Here is a 13,106-nt window from a genome sequence, read left to right on the forward strand (position 1 = left end):
AAATTACACGATTAATATTTAATCTCAACTACAGTTTTCCGATATGTGGACTTGAGTTTTTAAAACACCAACTGAAAATAGAGATTTGAAATACCCGGGTTGATAAACAAAAATTATCAATTTGTGTAAAACAAATAACTTATTGCCATTGAAAAATTAGTAACTGGTTGATATTTATTTAATAAATTATCCAAATGGACTAGGGTGAGTGCACCAGTGAATGACCGTTTAAGGTTGACTTTCTACTTGTAAACGACATGGGAAAATATACTACTAAGCTACATTGTTCGAAATCGTCTAAATATATTGCCCATATTTCCCTGTACTTCCCGATGATACTACTTAATGTATTATGTTCAAAAAAAGTATCGAAAATACAATTTATTTGCACATAAATCACCGCACCAGTGAATGACCGCATATTACATAACAATTTTAAAATTGTATTAAACCTCCTCCTTTTTATCGAATAACCCCCGTTCAAGATTTTTGCATGGAAGCTGAAAACCCTGTAGTGAAAAATAACGATATCAGGGTTATTAAAATATAGGTTCTAGTGAAAGATCACTTTTTATCTAGGAAATGACCGTAAGATTTAACTCGCATTCAAACTTTGGTTATAGTGTATCCACATAATTTCTAACAAAAATTTTTGTTTCCTAGCAATCGCTTACTCAATCAGAAAACATTGTCATCAATATCAATAAAGAAAATAAACCCAAATCGGTCAATTAACCGAAACGGTCATTCACTGGTTATTCCCTAATTTCTGAACCAGTAATTGACCGGCAGTTTAAATATACAATTGGTTTGGATTTTTATCTTAAAATGAGTACAGATTTGTACCTTAACATGTTAACTATGAATTGCATGTAATATATTAGAGTTCCAATCAATAATTAAGGAGCCGTGACAAATTACAACCAACCATGTTTGTGCGAGACGCCATAGTGGGAAGCTTAGAAACGAACTGCTTGAAACATCTAATTTTGTTTATGTTACAAAAGGACGATTGACACTTTCTTTTTGAATCAGTCAAAGAGTGAATTTTAATAAGGCCCCAAAGTTACTTTTAAACACGTTTGTAATGGACTAGGGAATACAGAAAGCCTGATATGAGGTTTTTTATACAAAACGGTCATTCACTGGGGGGTGGTCATTCACTGGTGCACTCACCCTATGTATTTGCACACATGTAGAGTAATATTTATGTAACCAAGCATATAATAAATGAACATGATGATAATAATAATCATTAAAATAACAGTATACAGGGTGAGTTTTAAATGAGTTCCCCCCCCCCTCTTTTTTCTACATTTCTTAAGATATAAACTCCGGACCACGTCAGATCATTGTAGAGTGGTAAGTACTTCATCTTGACTGGGTATGCATTTGTGGCTGCCATCTTGGATCCGCCATATTGGATACAAAGTTTTTTTTCAAGGATAGGGTTGTGACTCATTATTTCAAACTATAATTTTACGCTGATTACAATGCCACAATTAGTTTTTAAAAATCTTGATCCGTTCTAAATTTATGAAGACTTTTTATGACTTTATTTTCAACCCATTTTAACATTGTGCATTTACAAACTAACACCATAATCTCAAAATAGTGTTAGATAAAGATAAGTATACACCACCATTCATTGTCGACCTATTTTCACTTCATTATGACGGATCACTTCATTAACATAGGGTTAGCGAGTTCCCGAGTTAACAAACTCCGGTTACCCGAACTACGTGTTTTTAGCTTTAATTCAAACTTAACTTAATATTCCTAGCTTAAGTGGTACTTTTCTCAATTTTAGTCATATTATCTCACATAAAACAAGGGGTGTGCGAGTACTCAAAACGTTTGAGAAGTTATATGAGTAGTTAACTACTCGAGCTCGGCTCGATGCTTTTGAACTACTTGAGTTTCAATCGAATAGTAATAGTTTTGGAGAAGTAGTATACAAACAACATTTTGTTTTTGTATTAAACCGATCATCTTAACATTATTGGTAAGAAAAAACCACATGATCTTTATGGAGTTTTATTTCTTCGTAACTCCTTTTAGCGAATTTCCCATATAGGGAATAAGCTATTACCGTTGTACTCATGGTAAGACCTGGACCCAGAACTGATTTAATTTTTAATTTTGAGGTCCCTAGAGGCCAAAAACACCATCTGTTCAAATTCATATATATATATACCTATATGTGTGTGTGAGTGTCCGTTAGCGCGATAACTCAAGCAAAAATTATCCGATTTTGATGAAATTTGGTACAAACGTGTAAACTGACGGTTATTCAAACGAGTTCGCGATCCAGCATAATCGGACCATGGGAACGGGGGTTTATGGAAGGTTTTATAGGGTAAAAATGGGGTTTTCCCATTTTTTGACCCTAAAAACCAAACATTTTGCAATTTATTTTTAAACCGTTTTTTTAGAGCTTAAAAAGATAAATAATTTAGTATGTTGAAGTGCTGTTGTATGCTTAACAGTCACAGAGAAAATGAAAATTGTAGTAGTTTATTTGTTTATGAATATATATTAATAAAATTTGGCAAATTTATTTATTTCATCCTATACTATTGATGTATGGTCAAAAACACTTTTTACCTTCCCTGTAGCAGCAAACCTAAGCACTCGTTAAATCTAATGTTATTTAAATAGGGAATAAATATCTCTTATTTATGGAAATATTTTAGTAAAAATGTAATCAGACAAGTTGAAATTTGCTTAGTCTGCAGGTTTGCTGCGGCGGGGGTATTTGCCTTTTTCATTGTAACGTACCGAACCATACGAAGCTTAAATTGTCTGTGCAGTAGACCCTCTCTAATACGGCACTTCGCCACTCCGGCACTCCAATAATCCGGCGCCTTTAGACAGTTGAGGATCGCAATGAACATCTCTCGCGGCCGTTTAGATATTATCATTGCCTCCCGGGGTCACGGAAACGTTGTCGTAGTCTTACGCGATTGTGGCAAAATCATGAACATCTCTCGCGGCCGTTTGGACATTATCATAGCCTCCCGGGGTCACGGAAACGTCATCGTCGTCATGCCCGATCGTGTCAGTTGCAGTTTCCGTTCCTGCGATCCTCGGTGACGTGTTTTGCACTTGTTGCAGTGTATATCGATAACATTCCAGTAATCCATCATTTTCACTAATCCGGCATTATCACGGTCCTATATCTGCCAGATTACTGAGAGTCTACTACACGCAGACCCCAATATATAACCAATCCTAGCAAGATGAATATAATATGAAGAAAATTGTTATTTTACCTGGTTCTTCTTTTGCAGGGGGTTCCTCGTATTCGGCAGCAAGATGTCGTAACTCATCCTCTTGTTCTTCTGTCCATACGTTCTTGGCCGAATGTGCACTATAAAAACAAACAAATGGTTGAAACTTATTAATGTTGTATACGAACATTTTTGTGGCATATGTTACGATGTAACGATCAACCGTTGCCAAACGCTACACGTCAGTATATATATGCTGATGATACGGCGGTGGCGGCACTAGGTAGGAATATTGAAGAGGTAGAACAGAAGCTGACTATGACTCTAAATGAACTTTCCCAGTACTATGACGCAAATCACCTCAAGCCGAACCCTGCTAAGACCCAAGTTTGTGCCTTTCATCTAAACAATAGAGAAGCGGCAGTGAGTTGAATGTGAGGTGGCGGGGAGACCGTCTTCAGCATTGTCCTACACCCAAATACCCTGGTGTCATACTGGACCGCACACTGACATTTAAGGCGCATTGTATTGCGACAAGAGGTAAAGTCTCAGCGAGGAATAATATTATCAGGAAACTCACCAGCAGATGCTGGGGTGCTAACCCTAATGAACTCAGAACCTCAGCTTTAGCGCTCAGTGTGTCGGCTGCGGAGTACGATGCACCAGTATGTAATGCATCGTCACATGCAAAAAAGGTTGACATTGCAGTCAATAACATGGCTCGGATTGTAACTGGGTGTTTGAAACCAACCCCTGTACACAAACTCTATCCTATCATAGGGATCGCCCCTCCATCAATCCGACGTGATGTCGCTGCCGACGTAGAAAGGACTAAGCAAGAGGCAGACCCTCGTCACCCATTACACGGCCACCAACCTGCAGAGCGACGGCTTCGGTCCAGAAAGAGCTTTTTATCACGGACACGAGTCCTGGATGGATCACTCTCAAGCAATCGGGTGGCAAGGTGGGAGGCTACGTTGACTAACCCTCCCATACCAGCCAGGGAGGAACTGGCTCCTGGTGGAGGCCTTCATTACACGGTGTGGAAGACCCTAAATCGAATTAGGGTCGAGGTACCAAAATGCAAGACAAACATGCAGAAATGGGGTCTCTTACCAGACGAAGAAAACATCTTGTGCGCGTGTGGTGCTGTTCAGGATCCTGGCCATCTGCTGATCTGCCCACGCCTAGATCAGTCTTGCAAATTAGATGATCTTTTACATGCAAATGACAAAGCCATATCGGTAGCTAATTTTTGGAAAAGCGAAGTCTGATTTCCGGACACGGAAAGTAAGTAAGTAAGTAGGTATTTTTGTGGCAAGACTAATCTGTTCAGTTCTTTTATTTAAAATTTTTCTTTAGCCTGTTTAGAATTTTTTAAATTACTAAAACAGCTGATGATTTAAAGATAATCCATTGTATTATATAAATAAACATAATTCCTTTCTGTTCTTCTTTTAAACATGACTTTTATTTTTTCTCTCTTAATTTTTCATTAATTTACTCAAACACTCCACATTATTTAATGGTCCTTCGAGCCGGATATTACTTAAGCGATTTGGAATATTACACACATCCACTAAACTCTTCTTATATTAATATTTCTTCATTTTACCCATTGTTTTCTGTACCTCTGAACTCTTACCCATTTGAACTCTTATTTCCACATTGGAACTCTTCACTCACTCATTTACACTTTGTGAATTTTTTACATTTATCTCATCTTTGTACAATGGCATCTCCAAATAGTGATTTAAAAATTGAGACTTATACACGACACACATCTTTTATTAAAAATTGTATGAACAAAATAAGAAACATCATAGATCAACATGTTGAACAAAAAGAAACATTAACAGTTGTGCAACACGAAGCCTTAAAGACTCTCATGCAAGAAACCAAGAAGAAGAAAAAAGACTTTGATTCTTATTTTTATCGAATTGTAAGTACATCAAGTGAAGATGATTTGAACATTGAAACTTTAGCTGAAGATGAAGACCAAATCAGTGAACTATTCATCCACATCACCAGCTACATTAAAGTGCTGCTTTCAAAAATTGGTTCTAACCCTTATTTGGCCAAGGTTAATTGCAGTTCAGCTCAACCTCATAGAACTACTGCAGTGCATGTAATCAAACCGAACTCATCAAGTCAGTTTCAAATCAAAGGCAACGACATTATACAACCTGGAACAAAACTCATCACAATAAAGAGGCCAGTGACAATCACAATACCTAAGTTCGCAAACACGATGATTAGAAATACCACAAAGACAGTGACAAAACCTCAACCAATGAATACAGATACAACAGTGAGCTCAACTACCTTGACAAGTGACAGTGCTGATCAACCAACGAATACAGATACAACAGTGAGCTCAATTACCTTGACAAGTGACAGTGCTGATCAACCAACGAATACAGATACAACAGTGAGCTCAATTACCTTGACAAGTGATAGTGCTGCCATCCAACCTACCAACATTGCTGTCATCCCAAGAGACAATACTGTTATTCATCCTACCGATAATGATACCACCACCCATCCTACCGATCGTGTTGCTGTTAAACCAACAGACAGTGCCGCCGCTAACACAACAGAGAATGAAACCACTACAGTAAAGACAGTCAAGCAATCCAGTCAAGTGGTTGTATCTTCCGATGGAGCTCTGAGCAATAGCTACTCTTCATCACAAACTACAGAGGAAGCGCTCATCCTCCAATCTCACCTAGTTGAATTATTGAAACAAGAGTGCGTTGAATTGAAGAAATGTGTTATGAACTGTCAAGACTTGTTCACTTCGGTTACTCAATCTCATTATAAAACACCAAAGTTCCTTCAAAACTCTGATGCTCAACATTTCAAAGAGCTTGGACTTCGGTGGTCTCCAGCAACAGTTTTTAAGGTGTTTCCCAGCAAAGATGGTATAGGTTGAAAAGGAGAAGTAGAAAAATGCAAACAGATGCTATATCCGGCCTACAACAAACTTTTGTGTTAGGTACCCCTAATGTGTTTTGTTCTAAACTAACTGTTGAAGTGAGGACACTTCAAGGCCGGGAGTATGTTCAGTTCTTTTATCTAAAATTTTTCTTTAGCCTGTTTAGAATTTTTTAAATTACTAAAACAGCTGATGATTTTAAGATAATCCATTGTATTATAGTACAGGTAAAACTCACCTAAGAAAACATAAAAATTAGTCCATTCATGAAACTTGCAGGAAACGTAGTAATTACCATTAGGTTTTGAAATCTGAAGAGTCCCTAGTGATTGTGGGGGTGGAAGTACCATTTTATGGGGGTTAAAGTTTATGGGGGTAGTGATTTTGAGAACATTTTTATTTATGGGATCCAAGCAAGTGAGGTGTCGTTTTCTATGTTTCTTAGGATGCAGAATCGAAAAAGAACATAATAAAAGCAATACAACCAACAGTTTATTAGAAAAAGACTAATTTTTTAATGAAAAACTAAATATGACAAATTAATTAAGGTAAAATAATCCAGTTAATATCAATTATTACAAAACTGACCATGAGTCTGTGTCACATGTTAAAGTTGTGAGGAAAATTAACCAAGAAACTGGTAGTTTCGCCTCTTTAACCATCACGTATCATATTGTTCATCAGCTACTGATGCATCATCACCATCCATGGAATGGTTAAGGTCTCTAACTCGTTCTTCTCCATCGTCGTCTTGACTTGACGCTGGCAGCTATGTGAGTATGAGCAGCAGAAAAAATATTTCCGTTCTGGCTGTGATCCTGCGACTTAGGGTGAACATAATATATGAGACCAAGAATGTAAAACCGCTCGGACCCCAATTTTTAAGGACCTTGGTCGCCCGTAATGACGTCATCAATATGGCGCTCGTAAGAGGGTGCTGGGTCGCTATGAATTGGTTATACTGTAATACCAAAACGCCTAAACCGATTTTAATGAAATTTGGCTTACAAGTCCTTGAATACGATATATAATCCCAGTTTGTCAATGGTCGAGTTTGATTAGGTCATTTAAAAATGGCGGCCGTTAATCCCTAAAATAATTAAAAATTGATTAGTGTTTGGTTTTATCAACTCTCTCCAGAAATCTGCAGCAATCTTTCATTTTCCTTGCAATCATAGGTCGTGATGCCGTCTATGTATATCCTGGAATAGGCAAAGTACCCCCACTGCAGCAAACCTGCAGATTAAGCGAGTTTCCATTTGCCTGATTTGATTTTCAATTAAATATATTTTAATTGAGTTTAATTAGTACCCAGGTTTGCTGCTACGGAGAGGATAATAAAGTGTTTTTTTATTAAAATATTAATATCCAAGGTCAAAATAAATAAATTTGCCAAGTTTTATCAAAATATATCCTTAAACGAGCAAACTACAACAGTTTACTTATTCTCCATTTTAAGAATAAAATGAGAATGATAAATTTACAATTTTTTAATTTTCTCGGTAGGTAACCAATATTCGTACAAAAACACTTCAATAAACAAAATTATTGGTTTTTAAGGTATTCAAAATCATCATGGTATCCAAAATTGTTTAGAGAGAAATTTGAAAATTTTATGCGTACGGGTTAATCATAACAAAACCCAATTTTGACCCCAAAAACCCCGTTCCCATGGTCTGGTCATGCTGGATTGCGAACTCGTTAAAATCAATCTAAAGATTTTTTTTTACTTTTTTAAATGACATAACATCAAACTTTAACAGCGTTAATGACTGTAGACGTGTACTTTTTAAAGAACGTTTAGCACGATAACTCAAGCAAAAATGACCCAATGTTGACGAAATTTGGTAAAAACGTGTAAACCTACGTTTACTCGAACGAGATTGCGAACCAGCATGATCGAACCATGAGGACAGGGGTTTTTGGGGGATTTATGGGGTAAAAATTGTGTTTTCTCATGTTTGCCCCTCTAAACGTAAAATTTTCTAATTTGTCTCTAAGCCATTTTGAATACCATGATTGGATATTTTGCTAGTTTATGGTTATATTTTGATAAAACTTGGACAATTTATTTATTTTAACCTATTCATATTTTAACTAAAAAACACCCTTTATTACCCTCCCCGTAGCAGCAAACCTAGTTAACACTAATTAAACTTTAGGTTATTGAAATCGATTAAATTGAAAATCAAGTCAGGCAAATGGAAACTCACTTAATCTGCAGGTTTGCTGCGGTGGGGGTATTTTGCCTATTCCATGAAATGCAAAAACGGCATCACAACCTGTCATTGCAAGGAAAATGAAAGATTGATGCATATTTCTGGAGAGAGTTGATAAAACAACTTGTTGTTAACAACTAAACAATTTTTAATTATTTTAGTGATTAACGGCCACCATTTTGAAATGGCCTAATCAAACTCGACCATTGACAAACTGGGATTATATATCGTATTCAAGCACTTGTATGCCAAACTTCATTAAAATCGGTTCAGGCATTTATTAATTCATAGCGACCCAGCATCCTCTTACGAGCGCCATATTGATGACGTCATTACGGGCGACCAAGGTCCTTAAAAATTGGGGTCCGAGCGGTTTTACATTCTTGGTCTTATATTTTATCTTCACCCTAAGTTGCAGGATCACCGCCAGAACTGAAATATTTTTGATACCCATACTTAGCCGTCAGTGTTAAGTCAAGACGACGGAGAAAAACGAGTTAGAGACCCTCACCATTCCATGGATGGTGATGATGCATCAGTAGCTGATGATCAATATGACACGTGGTGGTTAAGGAGGCAAAACTACCAGTTTCTTGGTTAATTTTCCTTACAACTTTAACATTTGACACAGAGACTCATAGTCAATTTTGTAATACAGTAATTGATATTAACTGGATTATTTTATTTAATTAATTTGTCATATTTAATTTTTTCGTTAATAAATTAGTCTTTTTCTAGTAAACCGTTGGTTGTATTGCTTTTATTTTGTTCTTTTTCGATTCTGCATCCTAAGAAACATAGAAAACGACACCTCTCTTGCTTGGATCCCATAAATAAAAATTTTCTCAAAATCACTACCCCCATAAACTTTAACCTCCATAAAATGGTACTTCCACCCCCATAATCACTAGGGACTCTTCAGATTTCAAAACCTAATGGTAATTACTACATTTCCTGCAAGTTTCATGAATGGACTAATTTTTATGTTTTCTACTGGTTTTTTAGTATAATTTTACCTGTACTATTATATAAATAAACATCATTCCTTTCTGTTCTTCTTTTAAACATGACTTTTATTTTCTCTCTCTTAATTTTTCATTAATTTACTCAAACACTCCACATAATCAATTATTGGCTACTAAAAATAAAGAATGTGTGTTGAATGAAAGACGTGGTAGCTTTGCTACTGATTGATTAGGACCAGCTGATTCTTTAGTCAGGATAACTTGTAAAAACCCTAATGATCCTGACAGCTGCCCTCTATCTCCAACTTTTCTGAGGATCTACTCACTGGCAAAGCTTTGATAATAAGCAATGCCTTAACACTCGGCTAACCACTTGATGAACGGACAATATATTAAATGAAAAACACAAACACATTCCTCCTACTGAGTAAAACTGCGCTTGACGAAGTATTTATGATGTTTGCTCGAGACATCTAGGCTACCAATAACCTTTTCATTACAATAGAAAGTTGTATTATATCAACATAGCTAAAATATTTATCTAGTTAGTTGCAGTCGTAGAGCATACAAAGCACAGCTTCAGATCCTGATGATGAATAAAGCCAAGTTGTTGAATTATTTTTAGTGTTTAACACAAATGAGTTGTAACTTACTGAGTAATATTTGCGGTTACATGATATTTAAATTTTTCATAGTTAAATAGGTGTTGTGTTTAAAAAAATGAAAAACATAAATGTGCATTATACTATTACAATAAAACCAGACATGGAAACTCCAAAATAGAGTTTTATATTTAGCAATTATTACCATAGTAACAGTTTCCATCAGTAGTACACTGATTACAAATCAGGAAAAATGTTATCGAAACTCCAAATGATATGACTGAATGCATGTATGAAAAATATATATTTTTTAAAGTTTCCTTTTCACATAGGGGTTTTAATCTTGTTAGCGCATAAAGGACCTCACACTTCAAGGAAAAATTTAAAATAGGTAAATTTGCTCTAAATTCAATTTGGGACAGGCTGATAACTAATAAAAATTTGCCAATATCTTCCAAAAGTGTTTGCTTTGAGTCTATAGTTAAGGCTATAATTTGTTACGGGACACAATTGTGGGGTTTTATAGTTGTCGAGTCCGTCCAAAAACTGTTTATAAAAAGATTTTCATTTTAATTTCATTTAGTTTATTTGCAAGTACTTACTTTATTTCAGCTGAGCCATATCCATTCTCAATTTCATACGCTTCCTTCTTTGATTTCCAAAATAAAAGTTCCAGACATATCCTTCTATTCCCTTCCTTCAAGCAACAAAACCGTTTCATTATATATCCTGCCAATGCATGGATTTCCTGCAACAGTATAATGATATGCAAGTAAAATTAAAATATAAACTGGGTAAGGTATTTTTTTAATGATAGTTATTAAATCTTCTATACATTGAGCTTCCATTTCCAGACCATTGTAAGTTTTTAGAATATAATATAAAAGAAAAAATGGATTATTATTAGATAAATACCCCTGCCGCAGCTAACCTGCAGACCAAGCGAATTTCCATTTGCCTGAATTTGCTTTAAATTGTTTTATATTCACATCTAGGTACTTTAATTTTCTTCATGACAATTTGTAAAATAAATGCAATCTGACCTATCCTATTGTACTTTATTGTACCGAATGGAAATAAATATATTTGATTTGATTTGAATATTTTCCCATTTATTGTTGGTGTAAAACCGCATAATATGTCCGATTGGAATGTGACTAAAACAGAAATGTTTGCTATGTCACTGTTAATAATATACGATCATGACCTCGTATGTCCTAAGTAAAATGGATATAATTCAAAATTGTACAAGGTCGTACACGGGAGCGTCACTAATAGGATTACTCGAGGTCGGAGGACGCATACAGGCACCTGCAGGCCAGTTTGGGCTGCCTCAACTTCCCGTTGCTGTTTTGGGGTAGCCAATGTTTTTAGAAAAGAGCCCCCTCCCACCCTGCAACCTAACCACCGGCCCGCAGCGCACAGATACACAGTTGAACTGTACAAGAGTGACTTCTCTAACCGCTTCTCAGGCCTTTGGTCATGAATATTATATAATTAGATCATTTACATTAGAGTTCTGCCAATAGCAACAATTAAGAGAAAGGGACCAACTGTATCTTACCCAGTATCGAGCGTCTTTGGAATCTAACGCTCTTCGAAACGTCCTAAACAATGACGCCTGGAAAAGCATTTGTGGCAGTCTTAAGTCATATGCGACTCTATAGAACAGCGACACAATGCAATGGTTTGTTTCATCGGTGTTAGACTCAAAAGTTTCCAACAACATAGAGGCTGCAGACAAGACTTTGGGGCAAGCAAACCTGCAAACAAGTAATCCATATAGCGTTAAAAATCAACATGTGCAGATAAATTTTTTTTAATAATAAAGAGGCATTTTTTATTCTTGCATATGCCTGACCACATAGACTACGAATCTGCGCAGGGAATCTATCCAGCAAAGTATGTGGTGAGCCGGTACAGGACAAGGGTGAAAAGTAGTGATAAAAAGTAATGGTAGGTACTAGGATCTGAAACCACAACATCGCTCCGGGGTGCTTGGGCCCGAAGTCCGTAGTGCTACCAACTGACCTAAACTTAAAAAAGAATATCTTACATGATTACATACACTTATTGGTGCTTCAGTGAGCGTAGATAAATTAATTGGCAGATCAATAAAAAACTGTGTGAAAAAAAATGATTGGTTTTAAATAGGGATGGGTTTTTGTTAAAAAGTTGGTTTCGGTTTATTGGTTGTTGTTTTGCCATAATCGTGGTAATTCGGGGTTGCCATCGTAGTGAGATGAGAAATTTCATGCAAAATTCATGGGTATCATTGGTAGTTCTAAAAATGCATGGTTGACGCACTTGTATGATTTCAACATAAACGAGTCTTGCCGGACGCGTTGCAGAAAGTCAACAGTCCCGGAAGGTCAAATAATTTATACCTGTGCCGCTAGGTCAAAAACTACAATGTTTGCAGTGTCTGTAGATCAAAAATCCCAGTAAGTCAGATAGTACAGTCCGAGCTAAAAACGTGGTCTATGTTAAAGCAATTGACTTATTGGGAATTTGACCTAATGCAACAGCAGTTTTAATATAACGAAATAAGGTAAAATATAAGTTCAGTTTCGCTGAGTCAACAGTGCCGGAAGGTCAAAAGTATAATCTGTTAAAAACAGCGATAGTCCTCTCGACGCATGACTTCAATAATTTCGTGTTTTGGTCTACTTAAAGTTGTGCTAAAATTTTGAAAATTGGCACAGAGCTTCTTGGTTAGTCCTACTCGATGACTATTTTGTTGGAACTTTAAACTATTTACCGATCTAACTAATAAAAATTGATATGTATGGTGAAATAGTTTTAAATCGTGATTTCTAGCATGAAAAAGTTAGCATGCGAGATTTTTTTGTTTTTGGGTTAAGGAGGTTTTGTCTGTGGCAAAGTTGTAGCCAAAAGTGTGATGCGTAAAATATATTTTTTTGAATTTTTTACAATCAGTGGTTCAATAGATAACTTGGGTTGAAGAGGACGGCAAATTTAACATTTCGCAACGCATGGAAAGAACTACATCGTACGATGCGACTGCTGAGTGGACTTTTAATTTACAGTTCTAAGTACAAGAAAAAGATGAATATACAGATCACCAGTACATTCATATTATTTATAAAACATCTTTCTGTATTACCAGCTTACATTTTTCACTTATA

The 13,106-nt window shown here is 36.0% G+C and overlaps 1 protein-coding gene across 1 annotated transcript in view; it reads right to left on the bottom strand.

Annotated features, from left to right (window-relative positions):
• The window catches only part of LOC128999074 (protein timeless homolog), a 74,915-nt gene that overhangs the window by 19,407 nt on the left and 42,402 nt on the right, over nucleotides 1–13,106 (bottom strand). The window contains exons 18-20 of the mRNA XM_054425431.1: nucleotides 11,522–11,720; nucleotides 10,560–10,705; nucleotides 3,276–3,373 (exon numbers count right to left, since the gene is read on the bottom strand). Coding sequence (XP_054281406.1) covers nucleotides 3,276–3,373; nucleotides 10,560–10,705; nucleotides 11,522–11,720 — 443 coding nt within the window. The remainder of the gene's footprint in view (nucleotides 1–3,275; nucleotides 3,374–10,559; nucleotides 10,706–11,521; nucleotides 11,721–13,106) is intronic.

Source organism: Macrosteles quadrilineatus, unplaced genomic scaffold (genome assembly GCF_028750875.1).
Source record: "Macrosteles quadrilineatus isolate MER2022 unplaced genomic scaffold, UCM_ALF_1.0 Scaffold_7__1_contigs__length_78375512, whole genome shotgun sequence".
Lineage (NCBI taxonomy): Eukaryota > Metazoa > Arthropoda > Insecta > Hemiptera > Cicadellidae > Macrosteles > Macrosteles quadrilineatus.